Here is a 25,116-nt window from a genome sequence, read left to right as displayed (position 1 = left end):
TAAAAACACCCAGTGGCGATTAAATACCATCAAAAGAAAGCTCTGTTTATGTGAAAAGAAATGATACAAATTTCATATGGATACAGTGTTGCATGACTGCACAATTGTCAAAGTGCGACAATGCTGAAAGCTGAAAATTGGCCTGGGCACGAAGGGGGTAAAAGTGCCCGGTAGGTAAGTGGTTAAAGGAACTGAAATTCAATGAACGGAAGGGGTGGGTCTATGGGAAGGAAGCAAGTCAGAAGGTCACCTGCAAATCAAATACACTTATCAATGAATTCTGAATGATCTTCTGAAAGTATCTTAAAATGACGCTATTGATACGAGCCACCAAGCAATAACATGTAATAAAAAAGTGATTACCCCATTGGTCTGTGTTCATCTCTCGCCCCCAGGAATCATCTTCCCGTAATAAAAGGTGTATGTTGTCCAATCTTCGGTGCTTGCCATCTCCTTCCCCAAACCCACCAGCAGAAATGATGACCTGGGAACACACTAAACAGGAGCGGTGACCAAAACGACGTAGACCGCAGACAGAAGTATTTAGAGATTTCACAGAGAGAGAGCCACAGAACTCTGGAGCTGGAAGCACTGAGAATTCTACAAAAAGAAAACAAAAAAAGGAGACTCACGATTACAATCAGATCCCTGAGCTGCGAACGATGATCACACACAGAAATCTGTCTGATGGCCGGTGGGACTCGCACGCTGAGTCCAGCTGATGGCCGGTGCGACTTGCATGCAGGGGTCTGGCCGACGACTGGTGGGGTCACATACAAGGAACCCAGCAAGTGACAGGACAGGCAGGATCACAAACAGACATCCAATGAGAAACGGGACGGATGGGACCACATGCAAAAATGTTAGTTTTTCCTTCGTGGAGGACACTCAAAGCAGTGTAATTGACCCTCCTAGCATGTGACTAGTGTATTATGTGATGGTCGGGAAGTTGGATCAGTTCATACAAGTTGCCACACTGTTCATGCACTCCATCATACCTATGTGATTATCGCAGACAGGTCGCAGGGCTGTACAGTCAGCTAGAGTTCCTTGAGAAGCCACCAAGATAAAGTAATGAGAACACTTGAGGTGGAGCTCCTGTGGAAAAATGAAGACAGATCACGTACCAGATCAGCTCCAGTATTAGAGATGGGGGTCTAACTATCAGTTTGTGGAGAACTGATAATATATGACAAATTATACGGCACAGTGCACCAACTTCCCAACATTCATTCTCGGCTTGAGTTTTAGAGTTGAATACATACCATCAGACATACATAAATCCTGTATAATAATAATAATCTTGTATAAATATCTAGCAATGGCATTAACACAATGTGTATGCTGGGAACCTTTTGTGCCATCTCCTCATAAGGAGTGAGACCACCACCAATGGTAATGAAACACCCTTATGAGACTGCTAGACCTCATAGTTACCAAGAGGTCAGAAGAGCTTTTACAAGCTTCACAAATCTAAATCCCCTACAGAAGGAACCATGTAAGAAAACTAAGGTAAAACACTGATGCCCTTTGTGTATGTGGCCATCTATCTGCAGTGTGCTCAGCAGGGCTGGGTGCAGCATCAAGATCTGCTGCAAGCACACTGTCAAAGTCTATGGCAGGCTGCAGCTGATTGGGGTTAAATTCTGCACAGAGTGGTATTGATGTTTAGCTTGCAGGGACAATGTTCCAGGATAGAGAAGATCTGGGTTCCAAAACCTCACAGGGTCCTAGTGGGGCTAACACCAGTCTGCACTAAGGCTCCTAGAAGGATGTACTGCTGCAGATAGATGCCAGTATGCAAGGGGCCTGAATATGAGGTTATCTATTTAAATCAAATATTTTTGTCTGTCTTAAGTTCATAATCTTTGTCCATTGCGTTTCACCTAATGGGCATCAGGGGCCCCATACAGTGCATCCAGAAAGTACTCACAACACTTAACTTTTGCCACATTTTGTCATGTTGCAGCCTTATTCCAAAATGGATTCAATTAATTTTATGCCTCAACATTCTCCAAACAATACCCCATAATGACAACGTGAAAGAAGTTAATCTTGAAATCTTTGCAATTTATTAAAAATAAAAAATGACAAAAAAACAAAACAAAAAAAAAACAAAAAACAAACACATGTACATAAGTATTCCCAGCCTTTGCTCAGTACTTTGTTGAAGCACCTTTAGCACCAATTACAGCCTCAAGTCGTTTTGAATATGATGCTACAAGCTTGGCACACCTTGGCACATTTCTCCCATTCTCTCAAGTACCTCTCAAGCTCCATCAGGTTGAATGGGGAGCATCGGTGCATAGCCAATTTTCAGATCTTTCCAGAGATGTTCATTCGGGTTAAAGTCTGGGCCACTCCAGGACATTCACAGAGTTGGCCCGTAGCCGCTCCTTTGTTATGTGGGCTGTGTGCTTAAGGTCACTGTCCTGTTGAAAGATGAACCGTCGCCCCAGTCTAAGGTCCAGAGTGCTCTGGAACAGGTTTTCACCAAGGATGTCTCTGTACATTGCTGCATTCATCCTTGCTTCGATCCTGACTAGTCTCCCAGTTCCTGCCGCTGAAAAACATCCCCACAACATGATGCCGCCACCACCATGCTTCACTGCAGGGATGGTATTGGCCAGGTGGTGAGAGGTGCCTGGTTTCCTCCGGACATGACGCTGGACATTCAGGCCAAAAAGTTCAATCTTTGTTTAATCAGACCAGAGAGATTTGTTTCTCATGGTCTGAGAGTCCCTCAGGTGCCTTTTGGCAATCTCCAGGAGGACTGCCATTTGCCTTTTACTGAGGAGTGGCTTCCGTCTGGCCACTCTACCATACAGGCCTGATTGGTGAAGTGCTGCAGAGATGGTTGTTCTTCTGGAAGGTTCTCCTCTATCCACAGAGAAATGCAGGAGCTCTTTCAGAGTGACCATCGGCTGCTTGGTTACCTCCTTGGTTAAGGCCCTTCTCCCTCAATCGCTCATTTTGGCCAGGGCGACCCGCTCCAGGAGGATTCCTGATGGTTCCACAATTCTTCCACTTATGGATGATGAAGGCCACTGTAATCATTGGGACCTTCAATGCTGCAGAAATTTTTCTGTACCCATCACCAGATCTGAGCCTTGATACAATCCTGTCTCAGTGGTCTACGGACAATTCCTTGGACTTCATGGCTTGGTTTGTGCTCTGACATGCAAGGTTACCTGTGGGACCTTCTATAGACAGGTCTATTTCTTTCCTAATCACGTCCAATCAACTGAATTTCCCACAGGTGGACACCAATCAAGTTGTGGAAACATCTCAAGGATGATCAGTGGGCACAGGATGCAACAGAGCTCAATTTTGAGTACCATGTCAAAGGCTGTGAACACTTATGTACATATTTTTTTTTAGTTTTAATAAATTGCAAAGATTTCAAAACTAACTTCTTTCACATTGTCATTATGGGGTATTGTTTGGCGAATGTTGAGGAAAACAGAAATTAATTTTGGAATAAGGTTGTAACAAACAAAATGTGGCAAAAGTTAAGCACTGTGAATACTTTCTGGATGCATTGTACTTTGGTCCTTTTGTTGGCACTGGGCTTGTAAAGCCACCTGATCAAAAAAGAAACCCCTGAGATCAGAGAATGCTTCCTTCCACAGCTATTGGCTGTAGAAGCTCTTCTGACCTTTTGGTAATACTGAAATCTAGACATCTAGTGAGTGTATTGTATTACCTTTGGTGGTAGTCTGACACGATTTCTTACTCATAACCTATTGTGTCAGTTCCACACAAGTAGTAAGCACGGTGCAGAGATCCCTTTGTGTTACTGGGACTGTAGACCACCCATTATGGCAGTACAAGCCCATGTTTCTGCTGTGGGTTGTAGTAGAAAAACAGAAAACATCCTAGAAAGAAACAAACTGTTTGAATCCCCAGATGTAGATACCACATACAGAAGTGGATGGGTGGAATTATCTGTTCTGATAATGAATATGATTACATATCAGCTACAACATCTATACAACATCATATATTGTAGGAGTAATCTCCAGTGCAGAAAAGATATCCTTCCACATTCATCCTTTGAAATAATCTGCCATCCTCAATTTCTACAGAAATCACACTCATCTATCTAACAGACACAGAAACCGTACCTCAAACTCATCAAATGGCTCCAGAGATTCAATGCGCAATTTTTCCAAGTCCGGAACACACAAAGTGGAGAATTCATTCATGTCCAAAACATGACATTTCTCCCAGCCCTGTGAGGAGAGGACATTTCAGAAGTTAAAGATAAGTGCAATGACCGGTCTTCATTTTCCCAAAATTTAGCATTAGAGTCAAATGGGAAGGTGAAATTTAAACCCAAATATGAAAAAGGTTTACTTTTGTATCCATTTATTACAGATATTTATAGAACACCAACAATGTATGCAGCACTTTATACATTGTACAATCACCAGTCCCTGTCCTCAAGGAGCTTAAAATCTCTGGTCCCTGTGTCACATACATGGAGGCAGATGCAGATAGCCACTCCGCTACTAGGTGGCTCTGTACCAGAATAGTGTTTGGTACAGTAGGAAGTGACATCAGGTGTTAGGCCCCTTTTAGGTACAGCCCTTCCACAAGTGATGTCAGGGGTAAATCAGCACCCACAAACTAGGGGAGGGGACACAGTAAGACTTGGGGCATGGGAGCCATACACCCCACAACCTATGATAATGTAACAAGCATACGTGGGCTCTTGACAGGGCAGGAGGCCAGGTGCAGTGGACCTGTATCCAGGAGGAGACATTCTGTCCCTTAAGCAGGCGGGGGCTAAGGCGGTTTGCAAAGGCCTTTTGAGGCCAAGCTAGAGATTCCTGCATGAAGCTGCTTCCCTGGGTGAGGTGTACCCAATTAGCTGGTATCTACAGAGAGCATGGTCCTGTGAGGACTGATGACTTTGGACAGAAGAGATACTGTAGGGAGATGGCAGGTAAGGTACTGTACATGCTTTCACTTGAGACTACTGCAGAGTGTCCACTTTAATGTGAATGACTGTGTATGTCAAGTGACTCAGGAATGTATGCCATTGTGAAGTGACTATCTTGCCATTCCCTGAACAACATCAGTAAAGTGCACAGAAGCTAACTATTGTGTGGACATTCCTTCTTTGGGATATAAAGGTCTATGGCCAGGAATGCTGTGAGGATGCCTACGGTGAGCAGCAGGACACAAGATGGTGGTGGTGGTGGGGGTGTCAGCCTCAGCAGGTGGGATTGTGCTTGGGTGCCAAAACTAGCCAACCATAAATCTCCTTCTACATACATACACATACTAAGGCAGGAGACAATTGTCCTATCAATATGACTTGAAGTGTGGGAGGAAAACAAAAGGTACTTGGCGAAAAGACACAACAGCACAGAGAGAACATGCAGACTCCATGCAGGTAATGCCATGGTTGGAATTCAAACCCAGTAATATATAGCAGCAAAAAAACACAAAACAAAACCACCTAGAATTGTCAGCTGCAATATATTACAACACATTAGTAACACAGTGGCTACACTCAATTTGCTTCCTTATGGAAGGAGCCATGGTTGTCACACAGGCTGGACTTCAACCACGTCTGCCTTTGCTCATCTCCTATACATGGAGGATTAATGGGACCAGTAGTTTACACAACAAAGATAAGGTTCTTTATGCTTTTTGCAGCCCGCTGTAAGTGATAAGGACACTACATTTATGGTAGAATCAACAGGTATATTCTTTACTAGATGAAAATGTTCCTGAAAATGGAAAATTAATGCAGCCACCACATTGCCAATGATAAGCTGCAATATATTACATTTTTGTTTTTAGGTTTAGATACACTTTCAGATTGTGTTAACACTGTGGCCAGAAGCTTTAAAGCACTTTGATAGGAATTGTAGTCTGTTACGGAGGTGCTGCTCAATGAGAGGAAATGTCTTCCCTGTGCCTGGCCATAGCTACAGTTTTGCTATGAAAGCAATGACCTCACAGACTTTAAATGGTCTTTACTACAAAAACTATATAGGTTTTTGCTTAGGGACAGAAAGTAATGGTCCATCCTAGACCTGTTTTTGAGCCAAAATATGGATAAAAGGGTACATTTGATAACCTCAGTGCCACATCCCTAAGATTATAAAATATCAAAGGAAAAGAGTAAACGGGACTTTAACTTTACCCTCAGAAAGAAAATATACATACATCTAAAAACACAATTTTATTCCAAAGATTGATTATTAAAAAGAAGGACATTCAGTCCTTTAAAAGACATGTTGGATGAACATTAAGTGACTATGACATAAGTTACCCCATACACCTTTCTATACCCATGTTCAACATTAAATGTATATCCAGATGGCAAAAAGAATAATGATGATGAACACAATGGAAGGTGTAATGTCCCAGCACGTTTCTCAAACTGAGCTTCTTCAGGGATTCACAGGGTGCAAAAATAAATAAATTATTTGTCCAAAGCATGAAAAAAATCTTTCCAATGTGAGTGAAGACCCACAGGGAGCAGACATCAAGGTAAGTGCAAGCAGTTTACAAAACAGGGGAAGGGGACCCCCAACAGACACAACCGAGGAGCCTAGAGATGGCAAATGGGGGAGGCACAGACCAACCAGCCAATAAAGTAATGATACCTGTACTCTGAAATCCAAAACAGATTAGACAGTAATGGCTGCCTAATGGGACATATGCAATGAGCTTCAAGGCAACGGAGATGTAAAAAGAAACTACCAGCAGCCTTCACAGCACCTAAACAGAGACCAGAATGTTGTTTTTGAACCAAAATATAGCCTCAATTTGGCCTTTTTATTTTATTTTTTTCAATGAAAAAGTAAAATACAGATTTGAACTAAATCAGTTAACTAAACTATGGGAGGTAAAGTAGATCATTTCATTCCCAACAAAGTTTGCCCAAGCAGCTCAATGAGCAAAAATTTGGAATTTTTGTATTGCTAAGGAAATCTGGAGTAGAAAATAAATTTTTTTTCGTCTTTTGTACAATGAGCCCTATGTACAGGAGAAAGGACACTCTGCTATGGATCCTTCACCAAGTGCTTCTTACAGACAGGAAGGGACATAAATCAACGATGAACAATTCTGACCTCTTGCAGGAAGCGGCGCTCCTGATCCTCCAGCAACGGATACGCAGTCACTGACCGCAGTGCAGAGTTTAGCGACACAAAGTGATTCATCATCACCTGACCAAATGGATCACATGGTGAAAACTGCTCATATAAGACGAAGCGAGAATGAGGAAAGCGTCTTGCTGCCCAGCCAATTACGTTTGTCGATCTGCAGAACAAATGCAGCAAAAAAAAAAAAAGATCATGTGACAATGTCAATATGGCCCTTTCCATTATACAATTATTTCACATTTCATTACCTGACCTAAACACCACGTCATATATTACCCTTACGGTACATATTCCTTGGTTGTAAGTCACCTTCCTTGAAACGCACCAGTTTATAGATATACTTCTTTATCAGGCATATGGTTTTAGATACACCATGCCATATTGAATGGAAATTACTTCTCATATTCGGTTTCTTTAACAATTTTGTTTTTTTTTTAAAGTGTATCCATATCTCTAACCCGACCATTTCTGCAAGCCTGCAAACCCTAAGTTTAAAGTGTTACTAAACCCACAATACTAAAATCGGTCTGTATATGCAGAAAAGCATCCTTGTTATACTCACTGTGGAACCTAAGGGGTTAATCCTTTAACATGTAAGGTTGGTTGATCCTCATGTTCTCTGTTCCTTCCCTCTTTCTACGGTATTCAGTTAATCTGCCAATTGTACAGAGCAGCGGTGACAAGTCTGCACATGCTCTGTTTTGTGTGTATTGCTAGAGAAAACACTTCCTCTATGATCGGAGCTATTTGGGTCACATGAGCTTCACATCATGCATTAGGGCATGTATACAGATCCTAAATGACAGCCCAGTCCCTCTCCTCCTCCATAGCCAGTAACTTAAAATGTACACAGTGGTTGGACGTTACATCTTGATTGATGGAGGCACCGCCTCCCATAAAAGCATGTGGACACAGGCTTTAGTGGAGGTACAGAGCCAATCAGCACTGTCCAGACAAAGGGTCATGGGTCGTGCAGACTGCATGGAGGGATCTCAGAAGAATGAAAACTCCTCCTAGAAGCTGAACCAGCACTCGGCCGGACACAGAAAACAGTCACATAACCACTGCTGAGAATAGGTATTTAGTGGTTTCACTTTACTAAAATAAATACATGACCAAGTTTTATGTACTGTGGGAGACCTATATTGTTAATTCAGTGTCATAAGTTTGTGGATCACTTTAAAATCACATTATCCCAACCCTACAGCACACACTCACCCAAAACCAACCCTACAACCCCAACCCTACAGCACACACTCACCCAAAACCAACCCTACGACCCCAACCCTACAGCACAAACTCACCCAAAACCAACCCTACGACCCCAACCCTACAGCACACACTCACCCAAAACCAACCCGACGACCCCAACCCTACAGCACACACTCACCCAAAACCAACCCTACAACCCCAACCCTACAGCACACACTCACCCAAAAAACAACCCTACGACTCCAACCCTACAGCACACACTCACCCAAAACCAACCCTACGACCCCAACCCTACAGCACACACTCACCCAAAACCAACCCTACAACCCCAACCCTACAGCACACACTCACCCAAAACCAACCCTACAACCCCAACCCTACAGCACACACTCACCCAAAACCAACCCCAACCCTACAGCACACACTCACCCAAAACCAACCCTACAACCCCAACCCTACAGCACACACTCACCCAAAACCAACCCTACAACCCCAACCCTACAGCACACACTCACCCAAAACCAACCCCAACCCTACAGCACACACTCACCCAAAACCAACCCTACAGCACACACTCACCCAAAACCAACCCTACAGCACACACTCACCCAAAACCAACCCTACAACCCCAACCCTACAGCACACACTCACCCAAAACCAACCCTACAACCCCAACCCTACAGAACACACTCACCCAAAACCAACCCTACAACCCCAACACTACAGCATATACTCATTCTAACCTAACCATAAAGAAAATACATAGCCTAACCCAACCCTACAGCACAAACTAACTAACCTACAAGTACATACTTACCCTAGCACATACTAATCCGAATTCTATCCTAACCCTACAACCCACATCAATTCTTAAATGTATACCCGTATTTAGGATGTAACATGCTAACGATGCAGCTAACCACCCCCCCCCCCCCCCCGCTGTAACAGCAGACCGGGGATCTTCTCCCCTTGTCTGCTGTCACAATTCAAAAAAAGATGCGGCCATGCGGGGCTCCGCCCACCCAGACACGTCATTCCTTCACATAATTCTGTGAATGAAAAACTACTAGTCCCAACAGCCTGTCGGCGCTGTGGCAGTTCTCTCTTCTTGTCTGTGTATATCTTCCTGCTCTTTTGAAGTACGAGCACACAGATATACAGATAGGTCTGCAAGAGTCCTAGATGTGGTCTGCTGATCTAGGCTCCTAGTTAAAAAAAAAAGAAGAGGGAAGCACTTTTTTTTACAAAAAAAATGTGCATTTAATTATTTATTTTTTTTAGCAAAAGGTGAACTTTAACTCTACAGTAATCCTAAAGCCCTTACTAACCTCATATCTAAACCTCCCCCTGACTCTATAGCATATGCTGTCCCTAAAACTATCCCAAAGCAAAACCTGCAATCCTAAGTCTACAACACAACCACTCTCATGTTAAATCTACCCTACCCCAACCCTAGCTCTACAAACCTAACCCTACAACACATTCTCCTTGACCCAACAGCTCATTCTCACCCTAGTCAAGCCTACAGCCCCAACTCTACAGAACATACTCAGAGTAAAAAGATCCTACAGATTATATTTCCTTTATATTCAAGTAATTTTTATTGAAATTTTTCAAATATCATGACAAACTTAACATTGTATAGAAAAAGTCGAGTACAAGGTTTACATTAGGAGATTAACAGCATATGCAATGCAAAAATATGTAACCGACCTCCTACTACCGGCTGGGAGCCCGATTTTCCGTAATCATGTTTACATGAGAGGTATGCTCGTTGGTTTGTGAACCGTACTAAAAAAAAAAACCGTGAAACATAAGGGACTAGGTAGTAATAGAGAGAGGGAAAAAGGAAAGAAGGAGAGGGGGATAGGAGGGCACCGATGAGCTACAAATATAGGATCCTATAAGAGTTATGGTTAGTAATCAGGTAATTGAGCAATTGGGACGTTTTAACCATCGAGACCAGTGTAGTATAAATTTATGGTAGGAAGAGTTTCGGAGGGCCGTTCTGCCCTCCATCTCACATTGTAAGTTGAGATCAGCAACTAGATGGGATAGTAGGGGAGGCGACGTAGAACGCCATAATTTTGTAATGTTGGTCTTTGCTGCTACTAGGATATGTATTATAATGATGCGTGAACGTACAGGAAAATTTTCTATTGTTAAATGAAGGAGTGCTATAGCTGGATTTGGGGATGTTGGTAAACTTGAGACTGAAGAGATTATTTGGAACACTTTATTCCAATACGACTTGAGGGATTTGCATGACCAGAGCAAATGAAAGAGCGAGCCACTTTCGCCACAATGTCTCCAGCAGGATTGTGATTGATGTGGATAGTATAAAGATAATTTGGTAGGGGTTAAATAGCATTGGTGAAGAATTTTCAAATATGATTCCCAGTGGGAACTACATTTCGAGGCTTTGTATGTGATGGTAAAGGTTGTTTGCCAAGATTGCGAAGTTGTTGGGAGGATCAGAGTCTTCTCCCAGTTAGTCAAGGATGATGTATGGGTTATAAAAAGTTCTTCGGTTAGTAATGTATAGAAAGTAGAAATTCCTTTCTTTGGGTAAATAGTCTTGTGGAAGAAATGGTGCGCAGTGGCATGGAGGTCAATTTCAAGAGGTATGTTTGTATTATGGAGTAAATGGGATAGTCTCATAAAAGTAAATAGTTCCGTATCAGGAAGATGAAATTTCTTCTGAAGAGTTTGGAAAGAATCTGGTGTATGAATGTTGTAGATATCTTGGATATACTGTACGCCAAACGCTCTCCAAGATATGAGGTTCAAATGGGGGGATAGGAGCTGCAGAGAAGATATTGGGGTAGGCATTCGTATGTTAGACTTGTGTGAATGAGTATGTGTTAGGAAATCATGCCAAGCTATCGGAGAGGCCTGGATACATGGGTGTGTGTGTAGAGGTCCAGTTTGCGTTGTACGTGGCGTAAATAATAGATCTGACAGGGCACCTGACGGGTACAAGGAAGCTTCCATGACTGTCCACGTTTTGTCATGGGTAGGGTGCCACCAGTAGAAGAGCTGGTCCAATAAGACCGCTTGGTAATAGGATTTTAAATGTGGGAGGCCGGCTCCTCCTCTGGAAGGAGGACGGATCAGGAGGTTTGTGGAGCATCTAGCCCGTTTGGAGTTCCATAGGAATTTATTTAGAATTTTTTGCAGTGTAGAGAAGAAGGAGGAGGGTATAGGAATAGGTAGTGTACGGAAGATATATAATATTTTAAGTAATATGCACATTTTGATAGTAGCTATTGTGCCTAACATTGATAAAGTGGTTGTACGTAAGCTCTTAATCTCCCGCGGAATTGTGTCAAGTAACGGTTTAAAATTGGCTGCGTAGAGGTGGTTGGTTTTAGGAGATAGGTTAATTCCCAGATAGGGTATATTATGTGGTTCCCATTTAAAAGGGAATCGTTTTGTAAGCAGGGTTTGGGTCGGAGCAGGGGTGTAAAGGTTTAAGATAGAGGACTTGGGTTCGTTAAGCTCATAATATGAGACATCTGCGTAGGCATGTATGTGTGAGCGTATTGAAATAAGCGATTTATAGGGGTTTGTAATCATTAATATAATGTCGTCTGCAAAAAGACTGATTTTGCATTCGTGCTTGAGAAATTTAATTCCCGAGAAATTGGGTCATTCCTAAGGTTGGATGCTAGTGGTTCGATGAGTAAAGCAAAGATTATGGGGGAAAGAGGGCAACCTTGTCTAGTGCCGTTAGAGATTTGGAATGGTTGCGAGAGCGTGCCATTGGTGAGGACTCTAGCAGAGGGTTTGGAGTATAAGGATAGAATTGCTGACAGCATCCAGTCCGTGATTCCGAATTTTTGGAGAGTAAGCGTCATGAATTGCCAGTGAATGCGGTCAAATGCTTTTTCTGCGTCAAGTGATAGGAGGAGTGAGGGTTGGTTGTCTGATTCAAGATGGTGTAAAAGTGATATAATTCGTCGAGTCGCGTCAGGAGCTTGTCTACCTGGTATGAATCCTACTTGGTCAGGATGGATTAGCGTGGGAAGGTATGGGAGCAGTCGTTGAGCTATTATCTTGGCATAAATTTTTAGGTCTGTGTTTAGCAGTGAAATTGGTCTATAATTCTGAACTAATTGAGGGTCTTTGCCCGGTTTAGGGATAGTGGAGATTGATTGTAGCATGTCAGGGGGAAATTCCCCTTTAGAAGCGACATAGTTATAGAGATCAGATAGATGTGTTTTGAGATTGGACGTGAACGTTTTATAAAATTCATTGGTAAAGCCGTCGTTACCCAGTGATTTATTCATGGGAAGTTTCTTAATGGTGTTCTCGATCTCTGTGGGAGAAATTGGCACAGAGATAGAGGCTAATTGGGAAGGCGTAAGATGGGGGAGATCAGTATGACGTAGGAAATGTTCGATCGACGTGTTTGTAGGCTGGGTCGTGTTTGCGTCATCCTTAATATTGTATAGAGATTGGTAGTAGCACGCAAATGCGTTAGCAATATCTTGTGGGTTGGACAATGAGACATTTGAAATTGGGTGTTGAACCTTCGCAATTTTGTTTTTAAGCCGTTTTTGTTTAATGGTTTTGGCAAGGAGAGAGTTTGTTTTGTTGCCCAGCGCATAGAATTGAGATTTCGTTTTTTGGAGGTTCATATCATAAGTGTGTAACAGGATGGAGCGTAGTGTATTCCTATCTCGGTTTAAAGCCGCGGTTGTAGTGGGGTTCGGGTTTGGTTTATTAGAATCTGCGTTCCGGCGTATGGAAGTTAGGAGTTGGTCAATTTGCTGGGATCGTTGTTTTTTAAGGCGAGAATTTAATTGGATGAGGATACCTCTCATATAAGCTTTATATGTTAACCAAAGTGTAGTAATAGAAATGTCCGGGTGGTGTTGGTTTCAAAAAAGAGGTGATGGGCATCCAGAATAAATTTCTGGTTTTCCGGATGATTCAAAAGTGTAGAATTTAGTCTCCATATAGGTGGGATCGCTGATCGTCGGCAATCGTCCAAGGATATGGTGATCGGTGCATGGTCAGACCATGTTATAATGCCAATGTTGGATGATAAAACGTGTTGCAACGTCCATTTGTCGGTAAGAAACATGTCAATTCTAGAGTAGGAGAGATGTGGAGGTGAAAAGTAGGTGTAGTCTCTTTCTGTACCATGTTGGCATCTCCAGATGTCATATAGATCATGGTCGTGTAGGAAGCGGTTGAGGTCAAGATTAGTGGATTTCTTTTTAGAAGATGAATCTAAGAGTGAATCGCTAAGAACATTGAAGTCTCCGCCAATGATGAGTCTGCCTTGTTTGTGTTGGGAGATAAGGGTGTAGAGTTTATGATAGAATCTTATTTGCTTGCTGTTTGGACCGTAAACGTTCACCAAAGTGTAAGTGATCTCATTGATTTGGCATATCAAGATAATGTATCGACCTTGTGGGTCGATTACAGTGGAAGTAGGTTGGAAAGAGAGAGCGTCATTAACGGCAATAATTACCCCGTTTTTCTTTTTCGTGTTCGTTGCCAAGAATAGCTGTGAGAATCGGTGCAGATAAAGTTTAGGGGTCTTTTCTGTGGCAAAGTGGGATTCTTGTATGAAGATTAGATCTGTTTGATGCTTTCAAAAGAAATTAGAAAAACTCAATCTCTTGAAAGGGGAATTGAGGCCTCGCACATTAAGAGATGTGATGGTAATCATTTGTAGGCAGGTTTTCTGAGTAGAAACATATGTGGGAAGTTTTTTTGGTGGTAGTCAGGGTCACGAGGTTGAGGTTTTGTGCCAAGAATATATATTTGATGGTGCCAGGGGAAGGAACAGGTGTAACGGGAAGCAAAAACATTAAAAAAACACTTGCTCATAATGCAAGTAAGCAATGTAGCCAAGAATGCTACTTCAAAAATGGGGGAGTCAAACCGGTTGTGACCTCTGAGAGGGTCACACCTACACAAAACTGTAAAAGTGATAGTCCTTGGGTGTAGGCCGATCGCCAGAGATAGGGGTGGTCAGAGAACGCCACCAGGAAAAACAATTAAGTAGTATAAACGCAGCATGTGCCACACAGTCCTTCAAGTTGCTTCCATGTTTTGGACGGATCCAGGGTTGTTCTTCTGTGGGTCTGCAGGCAAAATACTCCAGGCCTTAAGGAAGTCCAGACCGGCCTCCAGGTTTTTAATAGTATAGACCAGCAATGGGCAAACTACGGCCCGCGGGCCGTATACGGCCCCGCGGACCTTTTAATCTGGCCCGCGGAGCTAGGCTCCCGCTAGGCTCCTCTCACAGTCCGCCCTGTTTCCTATGAGGATCTGTCCCCCCTCGACGTATCTGCGCATGTGCCGGAGATCGCCAATCGGCTGCTAATGCCTGAAACTGGCACATGCGCAGATACGTCGAGGGGGACAGATCCTCATAGGAGACAGATTTTCATGCTACACCGAACGGCGCGGGAACAAGAGGAACGCGCGGAGCAAAGGTAAGTGAATTGACACAGGGGGCACTTGGGGACTTAATAGGGGGATGAATTACTATGGGGGATGAATTACTATGGGGGGATGAATTACTATATGGGGGATGAATTACTATATGGAGGATGAATTACTATATGGGGGGATGAATTACTATATGGGGGGATGAATTACTATATGGGGGACAAATTACTATATGGGGGACGAATTACTATATGGGGGATGAATTACTATATGGGGGGATAAATTACTATATGGGGGACAAATTACTATATGGGGGACAAATTACTATATGGGGGACGAATTACTATATGGGGGATGAATTACTATATGGGGGATGAATTACTATGGGGGATGAATTACTATATGGGGGATTAATTACTATGCTTACTATGGGGGAATATTACTATACTTACTATGGATGACACATACACATCATTCATCTACTCTTGCTCCGGCCCCCGGGTCCAATATATGAACCCATTGCGGCCCTCAAGTCAAAAAGTTTGCCCACCCCTGGTATAGACCCTGCCTTGGTGTCGTACTATTAATTTCGTGGGGAATCCCCATTGATAGGCCATGTTGTGATTTCTGAGCGCTTTCGTGATTGGTATCATTTTTTTCCGATTGGAAAGTGTTGCCTTGGATAAATTGGCGTAGAGACGCAGATTCGCATGTGAGGATGGAAGTGGAGGTGGGTTTCTAGCCGCCAACATAATTTTCTCTTTAATATGGTAGAAGTGTATTCGAACGAGCACGTCTCTAGGGATGGATGCTGCTAGGAATGAAGGCTTAGGGAGTCGATGTGCTCGATCAATTATGGCCTCTACTTCAGAGAGTGTTGGGATTAGAATTTTGAGGAAATGATGCAAATACGGCACTAATGCGTCATTGGAGACCGTTTCTGGGATCCCCCTAAATTTAATATTATTGCGGCGCGAACGATCCTCCATGTCGGCCAATTTTAGGTTGAGTTGTTCGATATCTGATGCGTGGTCTGTATGAGCATCAATCAAATCATTGTGCGCTTCTACTATGTCTGCTATGTTGTTTTCAATATGGCGGATTCTGCGTTCCTGTCTTTGCACCAGGGTAGTAATTTGGGTTAGTGGCGCCGATATATCGTTATGCAGAGTTTGGCGCAGTGATGTTAGCATGTTCTTCATGCAGATTTCCATCAGTGGTTTGTCAGATGCTGGAAATGCGTCAATACCAGTCAAGGTGGCATGTGGTGGCTGAGGTGGAAAATTTAGGACCTGGCAGGTGTCATCAGGGTCACTATCTAAGCGTGGCCTCGATTTAACTGGGCTGCAGGTCGTGGGTGAGAGTGGGGGTGAAAACTCACCAGGGTCCCCTGGATAGAGCTGATGCTGCAACCTGGGATCCACAGGCTGGGACCTGTAGTCCTCCTCCTGGCCTCTGCTTTCTCCCTGTATGCCTGCATGGCGGCCGCCATCTTGGATTCCCGGCACAACGGCCGGGAAGAAGTTTGTAAGTTTCCCTGGTTGCCCCGGGCTTTTCTTCCTGCGGGGCATGTCTAGTGGACTGCAGGCACCTTCGGTAAGTGAATGCTTCTGTTTGTTTTCCCTGGGGCCGTAGTGTGCCGCTTCTCTGCTGGCGGGTGGACGGAGCGGTCTCTAAAGCGCGTCCATCCTGAGCCGGCCGCGCATGCGCCCTCTATATTTCCTTTATTATATTTATGCTAACCCTACTCTAGCTCTACAAACCTAACCCTAAAGCATATGCTCCCCCAACTCTACAGCTCATACTCCTCTTATCCCAACATCCCCAACCCTACAGCTTATGTTCACCCTAAGCCAATGTTAAAAAAAAAAAATCCCATTACAATTGATTTAACAAACATGTTATACCTACCTACTCTGTGCAATAGTTTTGCAAAGAGCAGCCCCGATCCTCCTATTCCTGGGTCCCCTGCTGCCTTCCCTTGCTGTCTCTTCTGGCTCCCTCCTTCCCTGCTGAGTGTCCCCATAACAAGCCACTTTCTATGCAGGCTCGCTCCCAAGCCGTGCGCTGTGCGTCATTGATACACACGGTGTCGCTAAGCCCTGCTCAGGGCCGGATCTAGCTGGTCTGATGTGGGGGTGCAGTAAAGAAAAAAAAGGGTCGTTGGGGCAGGGGATGGGAGGTCAGCAGGACAGTGTAAAGAAACAGAAATCAGTAGGGCAGAGTACAGTTGGTTAGCAGGGCGATGTCAAATGTGTGGATATGGGAATTTAATTTTTCTTTGTTCAGCCCGCCGGTTGAACAAAAAATAAAAAAATAATAACTGATGTATGGGCTGCCTGCCTTACAGCCCACTGCTGGAAAATCCACTTCCCAGAAACATGTGCTTCCCTCCACCCCAATATTCCCGCACATCCGGAAATACAGGGAGTCAAATCCACATCCCAGAGACAGCACCTGTACAGAAGGCAGGAGAGATCACACCAATACAATCCATCAACAGTACAGAGAGAGTAGACACAGCATGCATGCAGTATGTACAGAAAGGTGCAATATTATCGCTTTCTCTTTACAGAGATCTTCAGGGTGCTTCAAGTGTAAGTTCACCTTAATAAAAAAATCTGTAAGGGGACATAACACTGCACCCCCCCCCCCCAACATCCCCGCTGTACTTACCTGGCATGATACTGCACTGTCCGGTTCCCGCATGCCATGTGGCTTAATCTCCTCTCTGTACTGTGCAGCCAGTACGGACCAGACGGATTCTAACTGGTTAGCACTGTTATATGAATGGCACTTCCTATTAGCACTGCAAGGGGAGGACAGAAAGCCACAGGGATTCCCAATCCCCTGATTAGTGGAGCCGCATGCAGAAGCCTGACAGAGCAGGATTGTGGGAGGTAACTACAGTGGGGGGGGGGGGGTAGTGTATAGGGGTCCAGTGATAGGTCATCTTACAGATTTTCTATAAAAGGTGAACACTTTAAAGAAGCACTTCATTAAAACCAACAACAGTTGAGACACTGAACACCTTGATCAGGTCTATGTACAGCATAATGTATAAAGTACATGGGTCAGGAGGAATAAAAAAAGAAAAAGAAAATACATTTATAGAATGTATAGCAGTCAGGATAAGTGCCATGTTCACATCAGAGTTCTCCATTATAGCAAAGTCAACAGTATACCCCCTACCAGGGGCAGACTGACAACTCATGGGGCCCCCGGGCAATAGGGGATCATGGGGTCCCTGTGTCTTTGCCCAAACTCAAAAAAGCCTATGAAAAAGGTACCAGGGGCATCTCATGGGGCCCCCTACTGACCCCGTGCCCTTGGGCAGTGCTGAGTTTTCAAATGGTCAGTCCGCCCCTGCCCCCTACACATCAGAGTCCCCCTTAAATAGGTGTCTTCAAAGCCTCATCTTACATCAGTCCGCAGAGTCTCACCTTATAGCAGAGTCCAGCAGAGTGCCCCTTTCACCACTGGCGGGGTGGCTGGCATGAAAAGGCTTTAAAAAAAATCCCCTTGTTGCTGGATCTTAACTGCAAATGCATGTTCCAAAGCCAGCCAATTAGCGAACTGCCAGGTTCAGACGAAACTCATGCGGTGTAGCGAGTGAATATAAGCCATGCCTGATAAGTGCCATGATGTCACTGTACACCCAGACCCACCCACACCTGGACCTGCCCACACCCAGACCCGCCCTGCTGCCTGATCGGAGGCTGAGCTCAGCAATTCTCTAATAGGATGGCTCCATAACTGTGCATGTGCAGTTCAGAGCTGATGACAAGGGTTTTTTTTAGGGCTCCGCATTAATGGACAGGAGAAAAGTGCCTGTTTTTATTACAAACCATCTGTAAATTTACAGACGGTTGGCAACATGCAGCCACTGTGATTCTTTGTTTCATGGCCATGACAAAAATGATCCCCTCTGTTGCTTTCTGTGGGCATAGTGCCTGATAACGGTGTCCTAGTCAAGTGAATGGGGCTGCTCTGCAAGCACCTCACAACTGCATGCAATGTATACGGTTGCGGTGTGCTAATGTGGCGCTCCAGGGGTTAACTGCTTCCCATCCGCCCTATAGCAGGAATACTGCCACAGGGCGTCACAGGCGCACAACATCATGTATATATACACACGTAATTTTGCATTTAGGGTTGGGGGCGTGCACGACCTACCCGCGCCGTCATTAGGGACCTAGGCTGTCAATCACTGGGTGATTACTCAACGGTACCCGGTGACTGAGGAGGATTACCGATGGAGAGAGAGAACTGTAAGTAAACAATATAGTTCTCTCCCCTGTCAGCTCCTGCACACTGCAATGCATAGCAGTGTGCTTACAGTGAAGAACACAAACAGCAAAACAGCACATAGTTAACCCTTTGATCGCCCCAGATGTTAACTCCTTCCTGCCCAGTGTCATTGCTTCTTATTAGCACAGATCACTGTATTGGTGTTACTGGGGATGTCAGTGACACCAAGTCAGTTCCCCCCAGTGTCAGAATGCCTGCCGCAGTTCAGCTATAAGTCCTAGTAAAAAAAAACAAAAAAACCTTGTCAGATAAAATAATGCAACGCCGTATCACAAAAGAAATGGCCTGGTCAGGAGGGGGGGGGGGGGAATCTTCTGGAGGGCAAGTGGTTAAACAGTGTGTGTTTAGTATCACTTTAACCCTATAGCACATACTCATCCCAAGTCAACCTGAACTCTACAATCCTACCCTATAGTATATATTTAGCCCAACTCTTTATTCTAAGATAATCGGACCCATCATATACTCACCCAACCCAACATTGATCCTAACATACAGCACATATTTATCTTACCCTAAAATGGATTTATAGTACAGAATACAGAAATATAGGGACATTTATACAACTCTTCATCCAGGTCTACTTATGAAATCTGCACAACTGCAATTATGGGTGGGCAGAGTTTGGGGATTAACATTGGAATGGACTGCCTGACACCCCGACTGGGTATCTACGCCAAACTGCAGCTTCCTTCAGTCTGGAACCAGAATATAACAATTTCAGAACAGACCTCCATAATTACCAGACAAGACCAGTATATTAGGTTAGGACTCTAGAAAGAAAATTTACCCCAAGCATCAGACAGAGCCAATGTGGGAGTAAAAAAGGACTGATTTTATTACCAAACAGCACAGCATTTATACACAAAAACCTTCCCCCTAGACAGGTATGGCACACATTACAAATCCCAGGAAAAAAATACATTACATAAATAAACAATCAAGCACAAAAAACAATAGATTCCTTCCCGGCACCTAATCGTCTGGACCCTGGAGGTGATTAAACAAAGTGAGAGCTTATCACCAAAACCTACTTACAGCAAACAATAACAGATACCAGGAAACCTGTAACAGAAAATAAACTCATAACCTCACATATGCTGGAATCACCCCCTGTACGTAACACATTGCTCCAGGATAATCCACTATGCACAGTATGCCAAGGGGTCCCACAAACGGTCCCTCCAGCCCTAATTGCATAATTCCCAGCCAGCCAGATATCTAGGGAAGTGATATAACCCTCTTGGGGAAAGGACTTCTTGTAACCCCAAGAGGGGGTTCTCTTAGTCCTGGGTCCATAGTCTCTGGGAAGAAGGCTTCTTCCCAGAGACTATGGACCCAGGACTAAGAGAACCCCCTGGGTCCATAGTCTCCCGGAGCCCAAGTCATGGTGGCTTTAGTGACAAATATTACAAAATCGCTTTTAGGGCGATGGTGAAGGATGACCAGGGTCTATAGTTTCAGTATCTGCACCTACCTGGTGGGATCCATGTAGCACAGAACTACCTCTGCTAGTACAAGAGTGGGACAATTCCATCTCAACTCAGCACCATCCAATGCAGAATCCAGGGCAGCAATATCACCAAGATCCACACCGAGGAGCTTGTAATCCTCCGAGAGAAGGACGGAATATCCTGGTGCTGAAAAAGAAAGAGATGCACTATAGACCGAGGACAAGAAGAGGCAGATCCACTGAAACTGGAGAAAGAGTCAACAGAAAAGTGAAGCTGTGACCGATGAAAACCCACCACCTCTTACTTGATGCAACATTTAGAAGAAGAATTTTGATTGGCTGCTACAGGCAACAATTCCACTTTTTGTTCCTCCAATTTAGCTGAACATTAAAAGCACAAAGAGATATGACCTGATGATCCTCACCAGAGCCATTGTAGTCAGACTTCTCACCAAGCATCTTCTTCAAGTCCTCTGTCCCTTCAATCACCTGACGTTTCCGCTTCACCACTGCTGGAAAATCCACTTCCCAGAAACATGTGCTTCCCTCCACCCCAAGATTCCCGCACATCCGGAAATACAGGGAGTCAAATCCACATCCCAGAGACAGCACCTGTACAGAAGGCAGGAGAGATCACACCAATACAATCCATCAACAGTACAGAGAGAGTAGACACAGCATGCATGCAGTATGTACAGGAAGGTGCAATATTATCGCTCTTTATAGACATCTGCAGGGTACTAGCATATGGTGCCAGATATTCCCGGAGGAAAAAAAACTTGAAGATGTAGAGAACACGGGAGGCACAGTGGCTTAGTGGTTAGCACTTCCATCTGGCAGTACTCAGGTCGTTGGTTCAAATCCCAGCCACAGCACCACCTGCCTGGAATTTGCATGTTCTCCCTGTGCCTGCGTGGGTTTCCTCCGGGTACTCCGGTTTCCTCCCACACTCCAAAGACATGCTGGGAGGTTAGTTGGCTCCTGTCTAAATTGGCCCTAGTATGTGTATGTATGAATGTGAGTTAGGGACCCTTAGATTGTACGCCCCTTGAGGGTTAGGGACTGATGTGAATGTACAATATATATGTAAAGTGCTGCGTAAATTGACGGCGCTATGTAAGTACCTGAAATAAATAAACGTGAGTGTATTTGCAATTACGTATGCATAAAAATTCTTTTAGCTTGTTTTTTAATTATGGGAGTGTGGTGTACCAGTGTATTTGCACATATATGTGTATAAAATACTGCAACACAGATTTTTTTTTTTTCAGCAATCTATATGCGGCACAAGTTTACATACCTTTGCGTAGAGGCCCAATAAAACCATGGAGTACATTTAGATCAGTAGAAGAGAAAATAAAAAACTAAAAATGCCTGAATACCTACAAATATGACCTTTTTAGGTGTCCCATGTGCAAGACGCCTTATAGACACAGGAGACACTGGACATAGGGACATGGGGGCACTGATACAGCAAAATACTGGACGTTTACGATTTATTAGATGTAATGACTGTATTATTATTATTATTATAATAATAATACAGGATTTATATATTATTATACGGGATTTATATATTATTATTATTATTCAGGATTTATATATTATTATTATACAGGATTTATATATTATTATACGGGGTTTATATATTATTATAGTACAGGATTTATATATTATTATTATTATTATACAGGATTTATATATTATTATTATACAGGATTTATATATTATTATTATTATTATACAGGATTTATATATTATTATTATACAGGATTTATATATTATTATTATTATTATTCAGGATTTATATATTATTATTATTATTATTATACAGGATTTATGGCGCCAACAGTTTGCTCAGTGCTTTACAATATAACAGGAGACAATACAGCAACAATACAGTTCAATACAAGAGGGATAGGAGGGCCCTGATCCTTGGAGCTTACAATCTAAGAGGGAGGGGCTAGTGGTACAAAAGTTAATAACTGTGGGGGATGGACTGGTTGGAAGAGTAGAAGATTCCATTATTAGCTGAGGGCAGGATAGGCTTCCCTGATGAGATAGGTTTTCAGAGATCACCTAAAAGTGAGCAGAGTAGGCAATAGTCTGATAAATTGGGGTAGAGAGTTCCAGAGGATGGGGGGAAGCTCTGGAGAAGTCCTGGAGATGAGCATGGGAGGAGGAGACAAGGGAGCTAGAGAGTAGGAGGTCTTACGAGGAACGGAGAGTACGGTTTGGGTAATATTTAGAGACAAGATTGCATTTGTTTTCTTTTTAGGCTCCCCCCTCCCCCTATTTTCATCTGGTAATCCATCCAGCAAGTCTGTTTTTCAAAAGAACAAGCTCTCCAGCAGAATGAATCAGTGGATGAGACAAACCACATACCAATGAAAGGTGCTTACAATGATCATGATTTATTCATGTTATCCCAAAAGGAAAGAAAACGGTTTTCTGCAACGGATTATAAAGTGTGAGCTTGGCTTCAATTTGTTAAATTATTAGTTAAATTTGCTAGTACATCTAACATTCCCCTCCCCTCAGACTGGCAATGCTGCTGTACAAAGGTGCCCCTGTGCTGCTACATCCAGAGTAGGGGCGTTCTAATACAGGAGGTGTGTTACTGGCCAAATCACCAGATGAAAATAGTGAAGAAGAAAAAAAAAAAAACACACACACTAATGCAGCCACCACATCTAATGGTTGGTAAGCTGCAACTTATTACATGTTTGGTTTAATACTACGGGCGTACCTCAGTTTACAAATGAAAATCCATTGAAAATAATGCCTCGGTTTACAAATTTTTTTCGCAATACAAAGTAAGTTTCCCCAGGATGCATTGCACCTGAGAGGTTTATAGAGCCGGCCCCGTGCTTTTAACCACTTCCAGTCCGGACACTTTCACCCCCTTCCTGTCCAGGGCAATTTTCAGCTTTCAGCGCTATCACACTTTGAATGACAATTGCGCGGTCATGCAACACTGTACCCATATGAATTTTTTACCTTTTTTTTGAGACAGATAAAGCTTTATTTTGGTGGTATTTATTCACCGCTGGGATTTTTATTTTTTTTGCTATGTAAATGAAAATGTCCAAAAATTTGGGGAAAAAAAGTGTTTTTTTTTAATAAAATTTTGCAAATAAATAATATTTCATCATAAATCTTGGCAAAAATTTATTCCGTTATCTTTTTAGTAAAAAAAAAATCCAAATTAGTTTATAACCAAAAATTATAATTTTTAAACTTTTTTTTACAGGTTTATTTTATTTTTTTATATTATTATTTTTTATTTTTTTTTCATACTGTCATACTTTTTTACACCGATTGCTTTTACACCCATATAGGATGTAAAAGCAACGATTTCTCTCTCTGTCTGCATTCTTGCAGTCATTGAGAAGTACTGAGTGAGCTGTGATTGGTCACAGCTTGTCACATGGTACAAGCCTGTTGTGAATAGCCTTGTACCATGTGACCTCTGTGATCATTTACAGATTTCACACGTAGTAAGCAATGATGTCACAAGTGACATCATTGCTTACTACTTTGCATGTGATCACTCATTGGCCAATCAGTGATCACATGATCGGGACCTCACATAGAGGTCCCGTCCAATGATCGGTGTTCTACTGTGTCCAGAGGACACCGGATCGTGGTGCTGCGTGCTCCCAGGGAGCGCGCACAAGCAGGGTGCGGGGAGGCCGTTTATAGACTGCCACCGTCCGGCCCTTTATATAGAACGGCCGGTTGGGAAGGGGTTAAAGTGCACTTTATAAACAGTTTTGAACAGATAAGACTTTTTTTTACTTTTTTCTGACCTCCATAACGGATTAATTGGTTTTCAATGCATTTACAAATGTTTTTTGCAATACGATGCAAGTTTCCCCAGGATGCATTGCTCCTGGGAGGTTTATAGTGCCGGCCCCGTGCATGCTGGAGTCTGTGGGTAGCACGTGGTGTCGAGTGTGGAGGTGTTGGAGCGGTTTTTGCGTCAAGTTTTGGAGCCATTCTGGACATTTTTAATCATACCCCTGTATGCCTTTAAAGTGCACTCTATAAAGAGCTTTGAACAGATAAATTCCTTTTTTTTTTTTACTTTTTTCTGATCTCCGGAGCAGATTAATTGGTTTTCAATGCATTCCTATGGGAAACCACAAATTTTTCACAATACGAAGCGTCCCCGAGAACGCATTAAATTCGTAACCCTTAATGCCAGGATGTTAGGTGTAATCCTCAACTCTGACCTACCTTTTCACCCTCACATCCAATCATTGTCCAAATCTTGCACCTTCACCTTTTTAACATCTCCAAAATTCTCCCCTTTTTAATCAATGACACCATCAAGTTACCCCGTTCTCGTTGGCCTACCTCTACACAGGCTATCCTCCCTTCATTCCATCATAAATGCTGCATCCAAACTCAGCTACCTTACCATCTGTTCACGGTCTGATAATCCTCCAAGCCAATCACTCTACTGGCTTCCCCTTGCCCAATGAATAGAATTCAAGATACGAACTACAATCTACAAACCTGCACACAACTCTGCCCCAAGTTACATTACAACTGCATCTCAAAAATCAACTTCATAAGAGGCATGGCAAG

General features: G+C 43.3%; 1 protein-coding gene across 1 annotated transcript in view; it reads right to left on the bottom strand.

Moving 5' to 3' along the window:
- Positions 1-238: 238 nt before the first annotated feature.
- Positions 239-25,116, bottom strand: part of LOC149449488 (tRNA wybutosine-synthesizing protein 4-like) — a 48,980-nt gene continuing 24,102 nt past the window's right edge. Inside the window, exons 5-10 of the mRNA XM_089693192.1 lie at positions 20,946-21,132; positions 20,545-20,707; positions 7,098-7,287; positions 4,128-4,235; positions 999-1,098; positions 239-600 (exon numbers count right to left, since the gene is read on the bottom strand). Coding sequence (XP_089549318.1) covers positions 239-600; positions 999-1,098; positions 4,128-4,235; positions 7,098-7,287; positions 20,545-20,707; positions 20,946-21,132 — 1,110 coding nt within the window. The remainder of the gene's footprint in view (positions 601-998; positions 1,099-4,127; positions 4,236-7,097; positions 7,288-20,544; positions 20,708-20,945; positions 21,133-25,116) is intronic.

This window comes from Staurois parvus, unplaced genomic scaffold, assembly GCF_062004578.1.
Source record: "Staurois parvus isolate SC_StPar_1 unplaced genomic scaffold, SC_StPar_1.0 ptg000617l, whole genome shotgun sequence".
Classification (NCBI taxonomy): domain Eukaryota; kingdom Metazoa; phylum Chordata; class Amphibia; order Anura; family Ranidae; genus Staurois; species Staurois parvus.
Note: the sequence above shows the minus strand (reverse complement) of the source record. Positions and strands in the feature narration are given on the sequence as shown.